The 24348-nt window shown below is 45.9% G+C and overlaps 1 protein-coding gene and 1 long non-coding RNA gene across 5 annotated transcripts in view; one reads left to right on the top strand and one right to left on the bottom strand.

The window, feature by feature from the left end:
- Positions 1 to 6491, bottom strand: part of LOC137371506 (uncharacterized) — a 36188-nt gene extending 29697 nt beyond the window's left edge. For all 3 annotated transcript variants that reach the window (XR_010975233.1, XR_010975232.1, XR_010975234.1), the window contains exons 1-2: positions 6316 to 6491; positions 1813 to 2041 (exon numbers count right to left, since the gene is read on the bottom strand). This is a non-coding gene — a long non-coding RNA (uncharacterized lncRNA). The remainder of the gene's footprint in view (positions 1 to 1812; positions 2042 to 6315) is intronic.
- LOC137371502 (B- and T-lymphocyte attenuator-like) overlaps positions 1 to 23862 on the top strand; it is a 59279-nt gene extending 35417 nt beyond the window's left edge. For both annotated transcript variants that reach the window (XM_068034195.1, XM_068034194.1), the window contains 3 exons: positions 8671 to 8811; positions 8925 to 8968; positions 22988 to 23862. In XM_068034195.1, coding sequence (XP_067890296.1) covers positions 8671 to 8811; positions 8925 to 8968; positions 22988 to 23242 — 440 coding nt within the window. In that variant the 3' untranslated portion in view covers positions 23243 to 23862. The remainder of the gene's footprint in view (positions 1 to 8670; positions 8812 to 8924; positions 8969 to 22987) is intronic.
- The last annotated feature ends 486 nt before the right edge of the window (positions 23863 to 24348 follow it).

The raw sequence follows: 24348 nt of genomic DNA, 5'->3' as shown, positions 1-24348 counted from the left end.
GAGTCACACTCAATGGGAGCATGGATCAGAGACTAGGGCAAAGAGCCCAGTACAACCAGCTCACAATGTTCCTGATTCTCTGGCCATTATAATCAATGGATCACTAATTGGTCCATAATCGGGCACTGATCTTCAACTCCAATTACTGATACGAGCTACTGAGCACAAAGCATTGTATCAAGGCTGACAACTTATACAATGCACCCCATGATACTTACAACTAATCATAGAATTATAGAATGGGTACAGCACAGAAGGAAACCATTCGGCCCATTGTGTCAGGGCCGGCTCTCGGCAAGAGCAACTCACCTACTCCCACTCCCCTGCCTTTTCCCCGTAGCCCTGGAACTCTTTTCAGATAATTATCCAGTTCCCTTTTGAATGCCTCGATTGAATCTGCCTCCACCACACACTCAGGCAGTGCATTCCAGACCTTAACCACTTGCTGCGTAAAAAGTTTTTCTCCACGTCACTGTTGCTTCTTTTGCCAAACACCTTAAATCGGTGTCCTCTGGTTCTGGATCCTTCCGCCAATGGGAACAGTTTCTCTCTATCTGCTCTGTCCAGACCACTCATGATTTTGAGCACCTCTGTCAGATCTCCTCTTAATCTTCTCTAAGGAAAACAGCCCCAGCTTCTCCAATCTATCCATGTAACTGAAGTTCCTCATCCCTGGAACCATTCTCATGAATCTTTCCTGTACCCTCTCAATGCCTTAACATCCTTCTGAGAGCGTGGTGCCCAAAACTGGACAAAATACTCCAGTTGAGGCCGAACCAATGGTTTGTACAAGTTTATCATAACTTCCTTGCTTTTGTACTCTATGCCCATACTTATAAAGCCCAGGATCCCAACTACTTTATTAACCACTTTCTCAACCTGCCCTGCCACCTTCAATGATTTGTGCAGATATACCCCCAGGTCCCACTGCCCCTGCAGACCTTTTAGAATTGGATCGTTTAATTAATATTGCCTCTCATTCTTCCTACCAAAATGAATCCCTTCACACTTTCCTGCTTTAAATTTCATCTGCCACTTGTTCGCCCATTCCACCGGACTGTATGTCCCCCTGAAGTCTCTCACTATCCTCCTCACAGTTCTCAATACTTCCAAGTTTTGTCATCTGCAAATTTTGAAATTGTGCCCTGCACACCCAAGTCTAGGTCATTAATATTGATCAAGAAAAGCAGCAACTTCTCTGTTTCCTGTCATTCAGCCAATTTCATATCCATGTTGCTACTGTCTTGTTTATTCCGTGGGCTCTAACTTTGCTGACAAGCCTGTTATGTGGCACTTTATCAAATGCTTTTTGGAAGTCCATGTACACATCAACTGCATTACCCTCATCAACCCTCTGTTACCTCATCAAAAAACTCAAGCAAGTTCGTTAAACTTACCATTTATTTTCACATTTCTTCTCTCGAGAGTGACTTCTCTTCTGTATTTCCACCATTTCTCTCCCATGAATTTTTAATGGTCTCAGCTGTGGCTCAGTGGGTGACACTCACATCAGATGGATGTAAAAAAATCCCATGCCACTGTTTTGAAGAGCAGGGGAGTTCTCCCCAGTGTCATGGCCAATATTTAGCCCTCAACCAAAATCTAAAAATAGATTATCTGTTCATTATCACATTGCTGCTTGTGGGATCTTACTGTGTGCAAATTGACTGCCATCTTTGTTACATTATAACAGTGGCTACACTTCAAAAAGTATTTCATTGGCTGTAAAGTGCCTTAGGGTGTCCCAAGGTTGCGAAAGGCACCACAGAAATGCAAGTCTTTCTTTTTTGATAAAGAAATAAAATTTCATACCATAAAGGTCAGTCAGCGACTCCCTTTCCGTTATGTGCATTGACAAGCCCCAATATTCACACATCAGTCTGATGTTGTCACAGTTCCTTATGCTGTATCCGAGGATAAGAATCAATCTGCAGGATCCCAGCCCACGAACACCTGCAACCCACAGGGTTTGATGATTGACTATCACGCTCAGTACAGCCAGCTGACATTATTCACAAGGACTGAAAGAGACCAGACCAGTCTAATGAGAAGGAAAGGATACAATTATCATCATCACCCTCTTTGGCAAGGATACTGGTTTGCTTTTTTGCAAATCAATCCACTGAAAACAGAAGACCGGAAACTTTACAATATATGGAATGCTGCTACGGTGGTGGTTTCAGGCAGGAGCAGACCTTCAGCCCATCTAACCCACCTATCCACAACATTCCCTTGCTAATAACCTTGAATCTCATTTGCTAACAAGAGACTGCTTCGCTCCTCTTGAAATCCATTGAAGTTTCATGTTCCACCACCTGCACCTGCAATCTGTTCCACCTCTTCAGACTTTTAGTAAAAACGTTCACAGAATAATACAGTGCAGAAGAGGCCCTTCGGCCCATTGAGTCTGCACCGATGCATTAAAACACTTGACCTGTATACCTAATCCCATTTGCCAGCACTTGGCCCATAGCCTTGAATGTTATGACGTGCCAAGTGCTCATCCAGGTACTTTTTAAAGGATGTGAGGCAACCTGCCTCTACCACCCTCCCAGGCAGGGCATTCCAGATCGTCACCACCCTCTGGGTAAAAAAAGTTCTTCTGCAAGTCCCCCTTAAACCTCCCACCCCTCACCTTAAACTTGTGACCCCTCATAACTGACCCTTCAACTAAGGGGAACAGCTGCTCCCTATCCACCCTGTCCATGCCCCTCAATCTAGTGCACCTCGATCAGGTCACCCCTCAGTCTTCTCTGCTCCAATGAAAACAACCCAAGCCTATCCAACCTCTCTTCATAGCTTAAATGTTCCATCCCAGGCAACATCCTGGTGAATCGCCTCTGCACCCCCTCCAATGCAATCACATCCTTCCTATAATGTGGCGACCAGAATTGCACACAGTACTCCAGCTGTGGCCTTACCAAAGTTCTATACAACTCCAACATGACCTCCTTGCTTTTGTAATCTATGCCTCGATTGATAAAGGCAAGTGTCCCATATGCCTTTTTCACCACCCTATTAACCTGCCCTTCTGCCTTCAGAGATCTCCAGACAAACACGCCAAGGTCCCCTTGTTCCTCGGAACTTCCCAGTGTCAGGCCATTCATTGAATACTCCTGTGTCACATTACTCCTTCCAAAGTGTATCACCTCACTTTTCATGGTTAAATTCCATCTGCCACTTTTCTGCCCATTTGACCATCCCGTCTATATCGTCCTGTAACCCAAGACGCTCCTCCTCACTGTTAACCACTTGGCCAATCTTTGTCATCTGCGAACTTACTGATCCTACCCCCCACATAGTTATCTATGTCATTTATATAAATGACAAACAATAGGGGACCCAGCACAGATCCCTGTGGTATGTTACTGGACACTGGCTTCCAGTCACTAAAACAGCCGTGTGTCATCACTCTGTCTCCTACAGCTAAGCCAATTTTGAATCCACCTTATCAAGTTACCTTGTATCCCATGTGCATTTGCTTTCTTGATAAGTCTCCCATGTGGGACCTTGTCAAAGGCTTTGCTGAAATCCATGTAAACTACATCAACTGCACTACCCTCATCTACACACCTGATCACATGCTCAAAACATTCATTCAATCAAATATGTTAGGCATGACCCTCCCTCTGACAAAGCCATACTGACTATTCCTAATCAAATTTTGCCTCTCCAAGTGGAGATAGATTTTCTCCTTCAGAATTTTCTCCAATAGTTTCCCTACCACTGACGTGAGACTCACTGGTCTGTAGTTCCATGGCTTATCTCTATAACCTTTCTTAAATAGTGGGACCACATTAGCTGTTCCCTAGTCCTCTGGCACCTCCCCTGTGGCCAGAGAGGAATTAAAAATTAGGGTCACAGCCCCTGCAATTTCCACCCTTGCCTCCCACAGCATCCTGGGACACATCATCCAGACCTGGAGATTTGTCCACTTTTAAGCCTTCCAAAACCTCCAATACCTTGTCACTCCCTATGACAATTTGCTCAAGAACCTCACAGTCTCTCTCCAAGTTCAATGACTACATCCTCATTCTCTTGGGTGAAGACAGATGTGAAGTATTCATTCAACAGCCTAACAATGTCCTCTGGCTCCACCCACAAATTTCTCCATTGGTCCCCAACAGGTCCTAATCTTTCCATTGACATACTTATAGAATATCTCAGGATTTTCCCTACTTTTACCAGCCAGAGCTTTCTCATATCCCCTCTTTGCTCTCCTAATTGCTTTCCTAAGCTCCATCCTACACTTTCTGTACTCCACTAATGCTTCCATTGATTTGCTCTCCTTGTATTTGCTAAAAGCCTCTCTTTTCCTTATCATACCCTGAATGTTTCTGGTCATCCATGGTTCTCTGGGCTTGTTGCTCCTACCTATTACCCTAAAGGTAACATGTTGGGACTGCACCCTCCCCATTTCCTTTTTGAATGCCCCCCACTGCTCTTCTGTAGATTTCCCGAAAAGTAACTCTTTCCAGTCTACCTTGGCCAGATCCTGCCTTATTTTACTAAAATTCGCTCTCCCCCAATCCAAAACCTTTTTTAACAACTTGTCTATTTCTTTCTCCATAACAAGCTTAAATTGTACCATGTTATGGCCACTATCACCAAAATGCTCCCCCACCAACACATTAACCACCTGTCCGGCTTCATTCCCCAGAATTAGGTCAAGCACTGCACCCTCCCTTGTTGGATCCTCTACATATTGGGCTAAAAAGTTCTCCTGTATACATTAAGAATTCCACTCCATCTAAGCCCTTAACACGATGACTATCCCAATTAATGCTGGGAAAGTTGAAATCACCTAATATAATTACCCTATTATTTTTATACACTTCTGCAAAGTGTACAAATTGCTCCTCAATTTCCCACTAACTATCTGGGAGTCTATAAGAAACACCTAACAATGTGGCTGTCCCTTTTTTATTCCTAAACTCCACCCATAAAGCTTCATTTGATGCCCCCTCCAAGATATCACCTCCTTACTGCAGTAACTGACACCTTAACTAATATTGCAATGCCCCCTCCTCTGTCTCGCCTGAAGATTCTATATCCCAGGATATTGAGCTACCAATCCTGCCCCTCTCTCAACCATGTCTCAGTGATGGCTACTATATCACAATTCCATATGTCAATCATTGCCCTTAACTCATTTGATTTACCTGCAATACTCCTGGCATTAAAGTAGAGGCCATCCATCCTGGTCTTACTCCCCTTGAAACTTACTTCTGCTGTATTCCCTCTGACTTGTTTGCTTTCCTGTGCTTAGCTGTGTCCCTATTCTGCTAGGAGTCTGCATCCCCTCCCCCTGTCAAATTAGTTTAAACTTCTCCCAACAGCACTAGCAAACCCACCAGCAAGGATGTTAGTCCCCCTCTGGTTCAGATGTAGACTGTCCTGCTTGTACAGGTTCCACCTTCCCCAGAAACAGTCCCAGTGGTCCAGGAATCTAAAACCCTCCCTCCTGCACCAACTCTTAAGTCACACACTCATCTGTGCTATTCTCCTAGTTCTATACTCACTAGCACGTGGCACTGGGAGTAAGCCAGAGATTACAACCAGAGAGGTCCTGCTTTTTAGTCTACTGCCTAACTGCCTGAATTCTTGATGCAAGACCTCATCCCTCTTTCTACCTATGTCATTGGTACCAACATGAACTATGACCTCTGCCTTATCACCCTCCCCCTTCAGGATGCCCTGCAGCCAGTGACATCTGAGGCACCAGGGAGGCAACACACCATCCTGAAGTCACATTGACAGCCACAGTAGTGCCTATCTGTTCCCCTGACTATAGAATCCCCTATTACTATTGCTCTTCTTCTCTTTCCCTCTTCCTGTGCAGCCAGGTTGCTTGCAGTGCCAGAAGCTTGGCTCTGTCCGCACTCCCTGGAGGAACCACCCTCATCAGCCTCCAAAATGGAATACCAATTTGCAAGCGGGACCCCAGGGGACTCCTGAACTACCTGCCTGTTTCTCTTGGACTGCCTGGTGGTCACCCATTCCCTTCCTTCCTCAAGCCCCTTCAGTTGTGGTGTGACCACCTCTATACGTGCTATCCACAATGCTCTCAGACACTCCAGTGTTTCCAGCCGCCGTTCCAGCTCTGAAACCCGAGCTTCCAGGAGCTGCAGCTGGACACACTTCCTGCACACATGCTGGTCCCGGGGACTGGAAATGTTCCTGGATTCCCACATGCAGCAAGAGGAGCAAACCATGGCTTCAAACTCTCCTGCCATGACTAAACCCTTTAAATTTAAAACTATAGAAGATTATAATTTAAAAAAACAATGAAGTCTTGCTAAAACATTGACTTACAATTCAATCCACTTTGAAAAATATCCACCAGGATTACGCACCAGTCAGTTGTGCTCTTTGGAAGCTCTCGGCTCTCCTCACTGAGGATAAGTAGGAAATGAAAGGAGCTCCTCACTCCCTCCATTACCAAACTTTCACTATAGCACTCTAATGCAAACAAAGTCAGCACTGTAACATGGCCCAATTTTACACTAACTGACTCTAGTCCCCTGAAAACTGGTTTAAACCAATTCTCTAATTAACAAGGTGCAGCTGCAAGCAGAGCCTGAGTGAACTCTGTTTAAAGCTGATGTAAAACTCACATTCTCCAACCCTAACAGCAACTGTTAAGTTAATCTGCTAAATAAAAGACAGATTAGACTTAAGATAAAATTAACCCTTAATTATCCTCAGTCACCAAACTTCCACTGTAGCACTCTAATACAACCCAAGTCAGCGCTCCAGTACAAACAAAGTCAACACTCCAGTACAAACAAAGTCAGCACTCCAGTGCAAAATGTTCCTCCTGAATTTCCTATTTTCCTTTGTGTTTAATTTGTAAATATGACGTTTTGTGTTTAAATTCTGCACACGACAGAAAAGCTTCCTGTGCACTGGGCTCAGCTGCCAATTCTCTGATGGCTGAATATAAGCTGACCTTTACAAAGGATGAAGACACCTGGGAGAGGTGCTGTAAACTTGATGAAGCGAATTGGAGTTGTTCTCCAGGCTGAATCATTGTTGTCAGAAAAGAAAGGAAGCAATTAAAGGGGGAAAAAAATTATCCTTTTATTTTAAATTCATTCTGGGGTTGTGGACATCACTGGCAAGGTCAGCATTTATTGCCTATCCCTAATTGACCTTGAGAAGGTGGTGGTGAGCTGCCTTCTCGAACTGCTGCAGTCCATGTGAGGTAGGTACACCCACAGTGCTGTTAGGAAGGGAGTTCCAGGATTTTGATCCAGCGACAGTGAAGGAACTGCGATATAGTTCCAAGTCAGGATGGTGTGGGTCAAAAGGTTGAGTCTGTTGATCGAATGGCTTGGGTGGAAATTCTAATTGATAAACTTTGTCCACCAATACTGAACGTGCTTCGATTACTGTCCTGCTAGTGTATTTGATGTCAGCATAAACCCATTTACTTTGAACGGGCTACCCCTTGATAAAAACTAGTACACTCAAGAAATGAAGAATATGTAGGACATTGCAATCTCTGCCAGTCTGTTACTTATGAGTTTATATGGACGAATAAGATGTTTGGTGCCTGTAGGGACCATCATCACCCCCTGGGAGAAGTGTGAATCCCAATTTCCAACACTTACCCCCTTTACACTTAGCCCCTCAACACTTACCCCCTTTTATTTCCAGGACAACTAAGTCAAGATTCCTGTCAGAATCTAGCCATTAGACTGAGGCACCATCTGCTGTCCTCAGCTGGACAACAACAACTTTTATTTATATAGCGCCTTTAATGTAGTAAACCATTCTGAGGCACTTCCCATGAGCGATACCAAATATTGAACCACATGAACAGATGTTAAGACAGGTGACCTAAAGCTTAGTCAAATAGATCATTTTTAATGAGTATCCTAATGGAGGAAAGAGAGATGAAAAAGTTTAAGGGAGAGAGTTCCAGAGCTTACGGCCCAGGCAGCTGAAGGCATGGCCACCAATGACAGAGCAATGAAAATCCAGTATGCTCGAGAGGCCAGAATTGTCAGATTGCAGAGATCTAGGAAGGTTGTAGGGCTGGAGGAGATTACAGAGATAAGGTGGGGCGAGGCCGTGGTGGCATTTGAAAACAAAGATAAGAATTTTGAAATCAAGGCAGTGTATAACCTGGAGACAATGTAGATCAGTGAGTAGGGGGTGATGGGTGAACGGGATTTGTTGTGAGTTAGAGCAGGGCAGCAGTGTTTTGGATGACTGCAACTTAATGAATGGTAGAATGTGGGAGGTCTGCCGTGACTGTGTTAGAATAGTCAAGTCTAGAGGTAACAAAGGATGTAAATGAACCTATTGGCATTGTTTTGAAGAGCAGGACACATCTCCCCCATAACCTGGCCAACATTTATCCCTCAATCAATATCATTTAAACAGACTAGCCAGACACTATCTCATTGCTGTTTATGGGATCTTGCTGTGTGCAATTGGATGTTGCGTTTCCTACATTACAACAGTCACTACACTTGAAAAGCATTTAATTGGCTGTAAAGCACTTTGGGACATCCTGAGATTGTGAAAGGTGCTATATAAATGCAACACTTCTTTCCCAGTGACCATGTTTGAAAATGTTACCAGGGAGTGCGGAATGTATGGCTGCTCAGCTCGCACATAGCCCGCGAGCTATAACCTCTGTACCTTTTGTGTTTACAGCGACTGCCACAACCTCTACAATGAAGATGTCAAATATCAACACCCCATTGTGGATTTTATACAGTATTATCGTAATGGGAATTGTGGGTACTGTCCTATTTCTTGTACTGATCACGTATTTCTGCATCAGAAACTTTAATGGTGAGAGTTCCAGTGCAATCGGCATTGTCTCTGTTTCATTTAATAACAACTTTATTTTCAAATATGCTTCCTCTTTCATTGATGCATAATTGGCCTTTTCAACATTGTTCTAGAAACCAAAGAACCCACTGCCAACTGTCGAAGAAATGAATGCCTTGTAAGTCTGGACTTTTTCATTATTTCAGTCACTTTAGAGAGATCATATTGACCTGAAAGTCAAAGCAATGTCTTACTTCCTCTTCTGCTACAATACAGAAAAAGGCCATTTGGCCCATTGTGCTTTGTGCGGGCTCTTTGAAGGAGTTATACAATTAGTCCTGATTTCATGCTCTTTCCCCATAGCCCTGCAACACTCTGAGATCGCTGCCAATTCCAGCCTCTTGCTCATCCCTGAATTTAATGGCTCCACCATTGGCAGTCGTGCCTTCAGTTGCCTGGGCCCTAGGCTCGGGAATTCCCTTCCTAAACCTGCCCGCCCATCTCTCCTCCTTTAAGATGCTCATTGAAACCTTCCTCTTTGATCAAGCTTTTGGTCACCTGTCCTAATATCTCCTTAAGTGCCTTGGTGTCACATCCTGTTTAATAACACTCCTTTAAAGCACCTTGGGACATTTTACTACATTAGAGGCATTATATAAGTGCAAATTGTTGTTGTAGCCCTGCAATATTTTCTTTTCCAAGTATTTATCCAATTCCCTTTTGAAAGTTACTATTGAATCTGCTTCCACTGCCCTTTCAGGCAGCGCATTCCAGATCACAACAACTCACTGTGTAAAAAAAAATTCTCATCTCCCCTTTGATTCTTTTTTCAATTACCTTAAATCTGTGTCCACTGGTCACCGATCCTCCTGCCACTGGAAACAGTTTCTACTTACTTATTCTATCAAAACCCTATATGATTTTTAACACGATAGCTGAGTATATCAAATGGACCTATCCACCTTAAACTGTCTTGACACAATTTCCTACTCTAAGATCATTGACTTCTACCTCCAGAACATTGTTCATCTCTGCCCAAGCCTCAGCCCATTTGCTGCTGAACCTCTCACCAGTACCTCTTGCTATTTCCAGACTAGACTATTCCAATGCTCTCCTGGCTGACCCTCCGGCCTCCAGCCTCCACAGATTTTAGCTCAAACAAAACTCCGCTCACCCGAGTCCCGCTCACCCATCACCCTGTGCTCGCTGACCTACATTGGCTCCCGGTCCAGTAACACCTTGATGCTAAATTTCTCATCCCTCAGATCCCTCCGTGATCTCTCACTCCATCTCCCCATCTCTGTAAACTCCTCCAGCCCTACAACCCTTCAAGAACTGGTGCTTTTCCAGGAAAGATGTAACAGGCAAATTTCTTTAAGATTATGAAAGGCTTCGATTGGGTAGACAGAATCATAGAATCACAGAATTGTTACAATGCAGAAGGAGACCATTCAGCCCTTCATGGGGCGGCACAGTGGCGCAGTGGTTAGCACCGCAGCCTCACAGCTCCAGCGACCCGGGTTCAATTCCGGGTACTGCCTGTGTGGAGTTTGCAAGTTCTCCCTGTGTCTGCGTGGGTTTGCTCCGGGTGCTCCGGTTTCCTCCCACATGCCAAAGACTTGCAGGTTGATAGATAAATTGGCCATTAGAAATTGCCCCTAGTGTAGGTAGGTGGTAGGGAAAATATAGGGACAGGTGGGGATGTGGTAGGAATATGGAATTAGTGTAGGATTAGTATAAATGGGTGGTTGATGGTCGGCACAGACTCGGTGGGCCGAAGGGCCTGTTTCAGTGTTGTATCTCTAAAAATAAAATGTCTGCACCGGCTCTCCGAATGAGCAATTCATCTAATGCCACTCCCCCGGTAACCCTGCACATCCTTCCTTTTCAGATAACAGTCTAATTCTCTTTTCAATGCCTCAATTGAACCTGCCTTCACCACACTCTCAGACAGTGCATTCCAGATCCTAAAGACACACAGAACCTGCCTCCACCACACTCTCATACAGTGCATTCCACATCCTAAACATACACAGAACCTGCCTCCACCACACTCTCAGGCAGTGCATTCCAGATCCTAAACACTCACTGAACCTGCCTCCACCACACTCTCAGACAGTCCATTCCAGATCCTAAACACTCACTGAACTTGCCTCCACCACACTCTCAGGCAGTGCATTCCAGATCCTAAACACTCACTGAACCTGCCTCCACCACACTCTCAGACAGTGCATTCCAGATCCTAAACACACACTGAACCTGCCTCCACCACACTCTCAGGCAGTGCATTCCAGATCCTAAACACTCACTGAACCTGCCTCCACCACACTCTTAGACAGTGCATTCCAGATCCTAAACACACACAGAACCTGCCTCCACCACACTCTCAGGCAGTGCATTCCAGATCCTAAACACTCACTGAACCTGCCTCCACCACACTCTCAGACAGTCCATTCCAGATCCTAAACACTCACTGAACTTGCCTCCACCACACTCTCAGGCAGTGCATTCCAGATCCTAAACACTCACTGAACCTGCCTCCACCACACTCTCAGACAGTGCATTCCAGATCCTAAACACACACTGAACCTGCCTCCACCACACTCTCAGGCAGTGCATTCCAGATCCTAAACACTCACTGAACCTGCCTCCACCACACTCTTAGACAGTGCATTCCAGATCCTAAACACACACTGAACCTGCCTCCACCACACTCTCAGGCAGTGCATTCCAGATCCTAAACACTCACTGAACCTGCCTCCACCACACTCTCAGGCAGTGCATTCCAGATCCTAAACACTCACTGAACCTGCCTTCACCACACTCTCAGACAGTGCATTCCAGATCCTAAACACTCGCTGAATCTGCCTCCACCACACTCTCAGACAGTGCATTCCACATCCTAAACACACACTGAAACTGCCTCCATCACACTCTCAGACAGTGCATTCCAGATCCTAAACACTCACTGAACCTGCCTCCACCACACTCTCAGGCAGTGCATTCCAGATCTTAAACACTCACTGAACCTGCCTCCACCACACTCTCAGACAGTCCATTCCAGATCCTAAACACTCGCTGAATCTGCCTCCACCACACTCTCATACAGTGCATTCCACATCCTAAACACACACTGAAACTGCCTCCATCACACTCTCAGACAGTGCATTCCAGATCCTAAACACTCACTGAACCTGCCTCCACCACACTCTCAGACAGTGCATTCCAGAGCCTAAACACTCACTGAACCTGCCTCCACCACACTCTCAGGCAGTGCATTCCAGAGCCTAAACACTCACTGAACCTGCCTCCATCACACTCTCAGACAGTGCATTCCAGATCCTAAACACACACAGAACCTGCCTCCACCACACTCTCAGACAGTGCATTCCAGATCCTAAACACACACTGAACCTGCCTCCACCACACTCTCATACAGTGCATTCCACATCCTAAACACACACTGAAACTGCCTCCATCACACTCTCAGACAGTGCATTCCAGATCCTAAACACACACTGAACCTGCCTCCACCACACTCTCAGACAGTGCATTCCAGATCCTAAACACACACTGAACCTGCCTCCACCACACTCTCAGACAGTGCATTCCAGATCCTAAACACACACTGAACCTGCCTCCACCACACTCTCAGACAGTGCATTCCAGATCTTAAACACTCACTGAACCTGCCTCCACCACACTCTCAGACAGTCCATTCCAGATCCTAAACACTCGCTGAATCTGCCTCCACCACACTCTCATACAGTGCATTCCACATCCTAAACACACACTGAAACTGCCTCCATCACACTCTCAGACAGTGCATTCCAGATCCTAAACACTCACTGAACCTGCCTCCACCACACTCTCAGACAGTGCATTCCAGAGCCTAAACACTCACTGAACCTGCCTCCACCACACTCTCAGACAGTGCATTCCAGATCCTAAACACTCATTGAACTTGCCTCCACCACACTCTCAGGCAGTGCATTCCAGATGCTAAACACACACTGAACCTGCCTCCACCACACTCTCAGACAGTGCATTCCAGATCTTAAACACTCACTGAACCTGCCTCCACCACACTCTCAGACAGTCCATTCCAGATCCTAAACACTCGCTGAATCTGCCTCCACCACATTCTCATACAGTGCATTCCACATCCTAAACACACACTGAAACTGCCTCCATCACACTCTCAGACAGTGCATTCCAGATCCTAAACACTCACTGAACCTGCCTCCACCACACTCTCAGACAGTGCATTCCAGAGCCTAAACACTCACTGAACCTGCCTCCACCACACTCTCAGGCAGTGCATTCCTGAGCCTAAACACTCACTGAACCTGCCTCCACCACACTCTCAGACAGTGCATTCCAGATCCTAAACACTCACTGAACCTGCCTCCACCACACTCTCAGACAGTGCATTCCACATCCTAAACACACACTGAACCTGCCTTCACCACACTCTCAGACAGTGCATTCCAGATCCTAAACACACACTGAACCTGCCTCCACCACACTCTCAGACAGTGCATTCCAGATCCTAAACACACACTGAACCTGCCTCCACCACACTCTCAGACAGTGCATTCCAGATCCTAAACACTCACTGAACCTGCCTCCACCACACTCTCAGGCAGTGCATTCCAGATCCTAAACACTCACTGAACCTGCCTGCACCACACTATCAGACAGTGCATTCCAGATCCTAAACACACACTGAACCTGCCTCCACCACACTCTCAGACAGTGCATTCCAGATCTTAAACACTCACTGAACCTGCCTCCACCACACTCTCAGACAGTCCATTCCAGATCCTAAACACTCGCTGAATCTGCCTCCACCACACTCTCATACAGTGCATTCCACATCCTAAACACACACTGAAACTGCCTCCATCACACTCTCAGACAGTGCATTCCAGATCCTAAACACACACTGAACCTGCCTCCACCACACTCTCAGACAGTGCATTCCAGATCCTAAACACACACTGAACCTGCCTCCACCACACTCTCAGACAGTGCATTCCAGATCCTAAACACACACTGAACCTGCCTCCACCACACTCTCAGACAGTGCATTCCAGATCTTAAACACTCACTGAACCTGCCTCCACCACACTCTCAGACAGTCCATTCCAGATCCTAAACACTCGCTGAATCTGCCTCCACCACACTCTCATACAGTGCATTCCACATCCTAAACACACACTGAAACTGCCTCCATCACACTCTCAGGCAGTGCATTCCAGATCCTAAACACTCACTGAACCTGCCTCCACCACACTCTTAGACAGTGCATTCCAGATCCTAAACACACACAGAACCTGCCTCCACCACACTCTCAGGCAGTGCATTCCAGATCCTAAACACTCACTGAACCTGCCTCCACCACACTCTCAGGCAGTGCATTCCAGATCCTAAACACTCACTGAACCTGCCTTCACCACACTCTCAGACAGTGCATTCCAGATCCTAAACACTCGCTGAATCTGCCTCCACCACACTCTCATACAGTGCATTCCACATCCTAAACACACACTGAAACTGCCTCCATCACACTCTCAGACAGTGCATTCCAGATCCTAAACACTCACTGAACCTGCCTCCACCACACTCTCAGGCAGTGCATTCCAGATCTTAAACACTCACTGAACCTGCCTCCACCACACTCTCAGACAGTCCATTCCAGATCCTAAACACTCGCTGAATCTGCCTCCACCACACTCTCATACAGTGCATTCCACATCCTAAACACACACTGAAACTGCCTCCATCACACTCTCAGACAGTGCATTCCAGATCCTAAACACTCACTGAACCTGCCTCCACCACACTCTCAGACAGTGCATTCCAGAGCCTAAACACTCACTGAACCTGCCTCCACCACACTCTCAGGCAGTGCATTCCAGAGCCTAAACACTCACTGAACCTGCCTCCATCACACTCTCAGACAGTGCATTCCAGATCCTAAACACACACAGAACCTGCCTCCACCACACTCTCAGACAGTGCATTCCAGATCCTAAACACACACTGAACCTGCCTCCACCACACTCTCATACAGTGCATTCCACATCCTAAACACACACTGAAACTGCCTCCATCACACTCTCAGACAGTGCATTCCAGATCCTAAACACACACTGAACCTGCCTCCACCACACTCTCAGACAGTGCATTCCAGATCCTAAACACACACTGAACCTGCCTCCACCACACTCTCAGACAGTGCATTCCAGATCCTAAACACACACTGAACCTGCCTCCACCACACTCTCAGACAGTGCATTCCAGATCTTAAACACTCACTGAACCTGCCTCCACCACACTCTCAGACAGTCCATTCCAGATCCTAAACACTCGCTGAATCTGCCTCCACCACACTCTCATACAGTGCATTCCACATCCTAAACACACACTGAAACTGCCTCCATCACACTCTCAGACAGTGCATTCCAGATCCTAAACACTCACTGAACCTGCCTCCACCACACTCTCAGACAGTGCATTCCAGAGCCTAAACACTCACTGAACCTGCCTCCACCACACTCTCAGACAGTGCATTCCAGATCCTAAACACTCATTGAACTTGCCTCCACCACACTCTCAGGCAGTGCATTCCAGATGCTAAACACACACTGAACCTGCCTCCACCACACTCTCAGACAGTGCATTCCAGATCTTAAACACTCACTGAACCTGCCTCCACCACACTCTCAGACAGTCCATTCCAGATCCTAAACACTCGCTGAATCTGCCTCCACCACATTCTCATACAGTGCATTCCACATCCTAAACACACACTGAAACTGCCTCCATCACACTCTCAGACAGTGCATTCCAGATCCTAAACACTCACTGAACCTGCCTCCACCACACTCTCAGACAGTGCATTCCAGAGCCTAAACACTCACTGAACCTGCCTCCACCACACTCTCAGGCAGTGCATTCCTGAGCCTAAACACTCACTGAACCTGCCTCCACCACACTCTCAGACAGTGCATTCCAGATCCTAAACACTCACTGAACCTGCCTCCACCACACTCTCAGACAGTGCATTCCACATCCTAAACACACACTGAACCTGCCTTCACCACACTCTCAGACAGTGCATTCCAGATCCTAAACACACACTGAACCTGCCTCCACCACACTCTCAGACAGTGCATTCCAGATCCTAAACACACACTGAACCTGCCTCCACCACACTCTCAGACAGTGCATTCCAGATCCTAAACACTCACTGAACCTGCCTCCACCACACTCTCAGGCAGTGCATTCCAGATCCTAAACACTCACTGAACCTGCCTGCACCACACTATCAGACAGTGCATTCCAGATCCTAAACACACACTGAACCTGCCTCCACCACACTCTCAGACAGTGCATTCCAGATCTTAAACACTCACTGAACCTGCCTCCACCACACTCTCAGACAGTCCATTCCAGATCCTAAACACTCGCTGAATCTGCCTCCACCACACTCTCATACAGTGCATTCCACATCCTAAACACACACTGAAACTGCCTCCATCACACTCTCAGACAGTGCATTCCAGATCCTAAACACACACTGAACCTGCCTCCACCACACTCTCAGACAGTGCATTCCAGATCCTAAACACACACTGAACCTGCCTCCACCACACTCTCAGACAGTGCATTCCAGATCCTAAACACACACTGAACCTGCCTCCACCACACTCTCAGACAGTGCATTCCAGATCTTAAACACTCACTGAACCTGCCTCCACCACACTCTCAGACAGTCCATTCCAGATCCTAAACACTCGCTGAATCTGCCTCCACCACACTCTCATACAGTGCATTCCACATCCTAAACACACACTGAAACTGCCTCCATCACACTCTCAGACAGTGCATTCCAGATCCTAAACACTCACTGAACCTGCCTCCACCACACTCTCAGACAGTGCATTCCAGAGCCTAAACACTCACTGAACCTGCCTCCACCACACTCTCAGGCAGTGCATTCCAGAGCCTAAACACTCACTGAACCTGCCTCCACCACACTCTCAGACAGTGCATTCCAGATCCTAAACACTCACTGAACTTGCCTCCACCACACTCTCAGGCAGTGCATTCCAGATGCTAAACACACACTGAACCTGCCTCCACCACACTCTCAGACAGTGCATTCCAGATCCTAAACACACACTGAACCTGCCTCCACCACACTCTCAGGCAGTGCATTCCAGATCCTAAACACTCACTGAACCTGCCTCCACCACACTCTCAGACAGTGCATTCCAGAGCCTAAACACTCACTGAACCTGCCTCCACCACACTCTCAGACAGTGCATTCCAGATCCTAAACACACACAGAACCTGCCTCCACCACACTCTCAGACAGTGCATTCCACATCCTAAACACACACTGAACCTGCCTTCACCACACTCTCAGACAGTGCATTCCAGATCCTAAACACACACTGAACCTGCCTCCACCACACTCTCAGACAGTGCATTCCAGATCCTAAACACACACTGAACCTGCCTCCACCACACTCTCAGACAGTGCATTCCAGATCCTAAACACTCACTGAACCTGCCTCCACCACACTCTCAGGCAGTGCATTCCAGATCCTAAACACTCACTGAACCTGCCTGCACCACACTATCAGACAGTGCATTCCAGATCCTAAACACTCACTGAACCTGCCTCCACCGCATTCTCAGGCAGTGCATTCCAGATCCAAAACACTCACTGAACCTGCCTCCACCACACTCTCAAACAGTGCATTACAGATCCTCAACACACACTGAACCTGCCTCCACCACACTGTCACACAGTGCATTCCACATCCTAAACACACACTGAACCTGCCTCCACCACACTCTCAGACAGTGCATTCCAGATCCTAAGCACTCACTGAACCTGCCTCCACCACACTCTCTGATAGTGCATTCCAGATCCTAAACACTCACTGAACCTGCCTCCACCACACTCTCAGACAGTGCATTCCAGATCCTAAACACTCACTGAACCTGCCTCCACCACACTCTCAGACAGTGCATTCCAGATCCTAAACAATCACTGAACCTGCCTCCACCACACTCTCAGGCAGTGCATTCCAGATCCTAAACACTCACTGAACCTGCCTCCACCACACTCTCAGGCAGTGCATTCCAGATCCTAAACACTCACTGAACCTGCCTCCACCACACTCTCAGACAGTGCATTCCAGATCCTAAACACTCACTTCGTGAAGAACTTTTTCCTCATGTCACTTTTGCTTATTTTGCCTATCACATTAAATCTGTGCCCTCTCGTTCTCGATCCTTTCACAAGTGGGAACAGTTTGTCCCTATCCACTCTGTCTAGACCCCTCATGATTTTGAATACCTCTATCAAATCACCTCTCAGTATTACATGGAAAAGATTTTTCCATTTGTTGGGGAGTTCAAAAGTAGGGGCCACAAATATAAGATCGCCACTAATAAATCCAATGGGGAAAACAGGAGCAACTTCTTTCCCCAGAGAGTGGGGTGAATGCGGAACTCACTACCACAAGGAGTGGTTGACGTGACTAGTATCGATACATTGAAGGGAAAATTGGATAAACACATGAGGGAGAAAGGAATAGAAGGACATGTTGATGGGTGAGGTGAAGAGGGAGTGAGGAGGCTCATGTGGAGCATAAACACCAAAATAGTTGGGTTGAATGGTCCATAAATTCTATGTAAAAAAAAGTAAGGGAAGGGATCTGTCTGCAAATAGTTTTGCTAGTTTTAATAGTTTTCAATTGGAATTGATCTTATTAGAGTTTATCTTCAGTTACATGCTCGGTCAAACATGGTATGCAGGTTATACATGGTATGCATGCACCATTTATTTCTCAGTATGAAACATTCCCGACTGATGCAATGATGAGCAAGAAGGTGTGAGACCATTAAAAGCTTAGAAAACTACAATAAGATTTTATTCTGAAACTGAGTGCAAATAGGGGCTCTTCCAATCCAAAACCTCATTCATTATAGCTTAACTATATCGTGAATATTTCTACTTTAAATAAATAATAATTTTAACATTTGTTTCCAGTTCCATCGTTCTAGATCTGAGGCAGAGAATTGAGGGAGATTCAGCGCAGTGCATCAATCAGGTGTTTTATAATAGTGTTCAGCCACTTTGATACTTACTATAGCCTTATTCATAGACCTAGTAGTTTTGACGAAACTTTTAACTAGACTGAAGCAGATTAGACTGATTTGCACAGCTGCTGCTGAAGAGGGAGTTGAGAACTTTGGGTCCACTTTTCATTGGAGGACTGGAAGATGAGGAATGGCCTGATAGAGGTCTTCCAGACTAGGAAGGGTCCCGACAAGATGAATAATGATAGATTGTTTCCATGGAGACAATAACACTAATTTGTGAAGGCAAAAATTTATGAAAATCATAAAAAGAATTGATAGAGACATTTTCCAAAACTGATTTTACACACATGGACACCAGAATGTTGACATTTCAGCTCAAACCACAGTTGAACCAGGACTGATAATGACGGGCTGAATTTTACCGGCCCCTCAACACCGTGGTTTGTGGTGGGGAGGCCCGTAAAATGCTAGTGGGAGTTGACCGCCACGACCCACGACGCCATGAAGGACCCGCCGGATATAAGTGGCAGCGGTGGAGCCTTCATCTAAATATTTAATTGAGCATTAATAAAAGGCAAATTAACTTACCTGCCGATGGCAGCTGTCCCACGCCGATTTTACGGCCAACCAGCCACGGCTCGCACGCCTTCGGAACTCGGTTGGAGTACCGAGCCGAGACACTGGTGAAAAGGAGGAAGGAATAAAATTATCAGGGTGGGAGGGGTAGGGGCAGGGGGAAAAACACTTTTTATTGAGTGTGGGAATGGTGGGAAGGGGTTGAAGGGAAAGTTCGGGTCGGGAATAAAACAGGTTTTGGGAATATAGGGCAATGAAAAGACCATGCGGGGTTGGGAGGTTTGGATAGGGCTGCCATCTAATAATTTATTATAAACAAATGAATCTAATATCACTTTAAAAATGTAAATTTTTGCAAAGGGCTCGAAGCCCTTTAAAAATGGCCCCAGCGCCTGCATCATCAGGGGCAGCAGCTCCACCTCCTCCATTTAAATCAGCCCCCGAGCATAATATCGCCAACTTCACAGCGGGCAGCACGCTGAAAAAATTCAGCCTGTAGTCTTATAATGAGGAGTGGGTGGGTGCGCGGGGGGGATATTAAAGGAGATTGGGAGTAACGGAGAGAGTGGGATTAGACTGGGTGGGATATTAAAGGTGTGGGGAGTGAGGGGGAGAGTGGGATTAGACTGGGTGGGATATTAAAGGGTATGGAGAGTGAGGGGGAGAGTAGGATTAGACTGGGTGGGATATTAAAGGGTGTGGGGAGTGAGGGGGAGAGTAGGATTAGACTGGGTGGGATATTAAAGGGTGTGGGGAGTGAGGGGGAGAGTGGGATTAGACTGGGTGGGATATTAAAGGGTGTGGGAAGGGAAGTGAGGGGGAGAGTAGGATTAGACTGGGTGGGATATTAAAGGGTGTGGGGAGTGAGGGGGAGAGTAGGATTAGACTGGGTGGGATATTAAAGGGTGTGGGGAGTGAGGGGGTAAGTGAGATTAGACTGGGTGGGATATTAAAGGGTGTGGGAAGGGAAGTGAAGGGGAGAGTGGGATTAGACTGGGTGGGATATTAAAGGGTGTGGAGAGTGAGGGAAGAGTGGGATTAGACTGGGTGGGATATTAAAGGTAGTGGGAGTGGGGAGTGAGGGGGAGAGTGGGATTAGACTGGGTGGGATATTAAAGGGTGTGGGGAGTGAGGGGGAGAGTAGGATTAGACTGGGTGGGATATTAAAGGGTGTGCGGAGTGAGGGGGTAAGTGAGATTAGACTGGGTGGGATATTAAAGGGTGTGGGAAGGGAAGTGAAGGGGAGAGTGGGATTAGACTGGGTGGGATATTAAAGGGTGTGGAGAGTGAGGGAAGAGTGAGATTAGACTGGGTGGGATATTAAAGGTAGTGGGGAGTGGGGAGTGAGGGGGAGAGTGGGATTAGACTGGGTGGGATATTAAAGGGTGTGGGGAGTGAGGGGGAGAGTGGGATTAGACTGGGTGGGATATTAAAGGGTGTGGGGAGTGAGGGGGAGAGTGGGATTAGACTGGGTGGGATATTAAAGGGTGTGGGGAGTGAGGGGGAGAGTAGGATTAGACTGGGTGGGATATTAAAGGGTCTGGGGAGTGAGGGGGAGAGTGGGATTAGACTGGGTGGGATATTAAAGGGTGTGGGGAGTGAGGGGGAGAGTGGGATTAGACTGGGTGGGATATTAAAGGGTGTGGGGAGTGAGGGGGAGAGTAGGATCAGACTGGGTGGGATATTAAAGGGTGTGGGGAGTGAGGGGGAGAGTAGGATTAGACTGGGTGGGATATTAAAGGGTGTGGGGAGTGAGGGGGTAAGTGGGATTAGACTGGGTGGGATATTGAAGTGTGTACGGAGTGAAGGGGAGAGTGGGATTAGACTGGTTGCTTCATGTCTAACTTGGGTCAGTGGGTCACTCTCTCCACTCTGAATCAGACGGCCGTGGGTTCATGTCCCGCTCCGGAGTCTCTGCTCCTGTACTTTCATCATCACCCTGTAAAATCTCACACACGAGCGCTTCACCAAACAACACATCTGGAACAGGCAGTAGATTCGTCCCAAAACCAGGGCTTAGACTGTCAAACAGCCGAGGAAATAGACAGCAGTCTGACTATTATTGTTATAGACAATCAACATCAATAAAAGTAGATTTTCAGGTCATTATCACTTTGCTGTTTGGACAATCTTGCAAGTTGGTTCTCACATTTTCTCCATTACAACAGTGACTACACATCAAAAACAATGCATCATTGGCTGTAAAACACTTTAGCACATCCTGACATAGTGAAACATGCAAGTCTTTCTTTACAAGTGTCTGTTCACCAAAATGGATGGAAGGTTGTAGGGTTGAGAATGGACACAAATTGCCAGCAATCCATTAGTGGGTGCAGTTCTTGTGGTGAAATGAAGAATCTCTTTGGCAAATGGCCTATACTCATGCTGAATGGAATGTTTGGTGATGTTGCTTTCAAATTTTCCTGGATTTCCTTTGCCAGAAATTTCACAGGCTCTCGCCTTGTTGAAAGCTTTAGGAGAGGTACTCAGGAGAATCCCACACGGTGTGACATGTACCTGATACTGGAGAAAAGTGTCTCTCCATTCCATATTCCTTTGTGGAAATCTGGAACTCTCTCCCGCAAAAAGCTGTTGAGGTTGGGGTGTCAACTGAAAACTGTAAAACTGAGATTGATAGATTTTTGTTGGGTAATGATCTTAAGGGCTGTGGAACCAAGGTGGGGAGATGGAGTTAGAATACAGTTCAGCCATGATCTAACTGAATGGCAGAACAAGACTGAGGGGCTGAATGGTCTTCTTGTGCTCCTATGTTCGTATCTGCCACTTGTACCTACAAGGAAGAAAGATGATTTCCAATTGTACGATTCTGCACACTTTCTGAAACGTTTTGAGCATCTGACATATCTATATCAATACATATATATATAATACATTGTACAGCGAGCTCGCCACTGGTATCAGACCCACCGGCCGTCCATGTCTCCGTTATAAAGACGTCTGCAAACGCGACATGAAATCGTGTGACATTGATCACAAGTCGTGGGAGTCAGTTGCCAGCATTCGCCAGAGCTGGCGGGCAGCCATAAAGACAGGGCTAAATTGTGGCGAGTCGAAGAGACTTAGTAGTTGGCAGGAAAAAAGACAGAGGCGCAAGGGGAGAGCCAACTGTGCAACAGCCCCAACAAACAAATTTCTCTGCAGCACCTGTGGAAGAGCCTGTTACTCCAGAATTGGCCTTTATAGCCACTCCAGGCGCTGCTTCACAAACCACTGACCACCTCCAGGCGCGTATCCATTGTCTCTCGAGATAAGGAGGCCCAAAAGAAGAATATATATATATACTAATCATGCTTTGAGTACATAAGATACAGAAGCTATCAGCACCAAAACTTAATGCAGCAAATTTTTCTTATTCCTCCATTTGCTTTGAAACCAAGCATTTATTATGCAAGTTAATAGTTTTCAGTCTGCACTGTATCTCACTATATATGTCTGTGTAAAAACTAATTGCTTCCTTTTTCATTTTAAGGCTATGAGTGAAAATAATGGCAAGCCTACAATCTATGAAAATGCGAATGAATGTTGTGAAGGCACTGGCTCTGCAACTGCAAATTCCTTAACTGTTAATAATTGCAATTCTCCTGGAAATCACAGAAATGATGCAGCTCCACACAATACAATTATTTATGCTTCATTGAACACATCCAGGTTATGCAGAAAGCCATCAATCACTGTTCCTAATGAAGAAGATACAGAATATGCTGCCATAAATATTAAGAATTAAACTGAATGTTTCTTTATTAAAACTGAGAAGGTATGAGAGGTGAAGGACACCCTTTTATGCTATTTTTCTAGACTTGCGCTGGCTCTGAACGTCCTATTTCTACAGGTGCTTCACTCCATGTGCTACCTTATTACTAATTTGATCAATGCTGTGATTTTCGGAATTTATGAACCAAGTTGCATAGCTTCCAGTTAATGGGCCTGTTGTCAATAAGCAGATTCGATGATGAAGAGAGCAAATGTTCATTTACCCTCATGTCTACCAATTCAAATGCTGACCCAGAAAAGGACATTTTACGACACTGGTTACAGGCACTTGATACAACAAAGAGACTATTTCGCAAAGCGCAAGACATTGCTTTCAGGAATAATGGCTTGTGTCAGAGGCTGTTTGTATATTTTTTTAATGAAATTGGGTGATGAATATACATGGGACTTCTGAACATGTGATTTTGATTTTTGTAAAATGTAAACAGTTTGTTACAAGAAGAATGATTTTCATTTGCCTGTGCTAAGATTGAACTTATAACAGAATAATTATTTAACAAATGCATTTAAAACAGATATTTTTAATGATTAATATTAAATGGATAAATATTAACAGAATTTACATTGCGTTAAATAGAATGGATGAGATGTTAAGCCAAGACTCTGTCTGACTTCTCAGGTGGAAGTAAAAGATCCCAGGGCGTATTTTGAAGACGAGCAGGGGAGTTCACCCCAGTGTCCCGGCCAATATTTATCCCTCAACCAACATCACTTAAACAGATTATCTGGTGATTATCACATTGCTGTTTGTGGGATCTTGCTGTGCACAAATTGGCTGCCACATTTCCTGCATTACAACGGCGACTACACTTCAAAAATACGTCATTGGCTGTAAAGCACTTTGGGACACCCTGTAGATGTGAAAGACACCATTTAAACACAAGCACAAGTTCTTTCTTTCCTTAACTCCCACCACTTTTCAGCCAGCAAAAATAACAACGCCGATCAGGGAAAATAAAATCTGGGAAATTCCTCTCTGATCCCCACAGGTGATTAAAGCTAGTCTAGATCATGTTGATCTTGTATACATCACCTGGTATCTTTTATAATATACAATCT

Source organism: Heterodontus francisci, chromosome 6 (assembly GCF_036365525.1).
Source record: "Heterodontus francisci isolate sHetFra1 chromosome 6, sHetFra1.hap1, whole genome shotgun sequence".
Taxonomy (NCBI): domain Eukaryota; kingdom Metazoa; phylum Chordata; class Chondrichthyes; order Heterodontiformes; family Heterodontidae; genus Heterodontus; species Heterodontus francisci.
The sequence above is the reverse complement of the archived record's forward strand: the minus strand, read 5'-3'. Positions and strand labels throughout refer to the sequence as shown.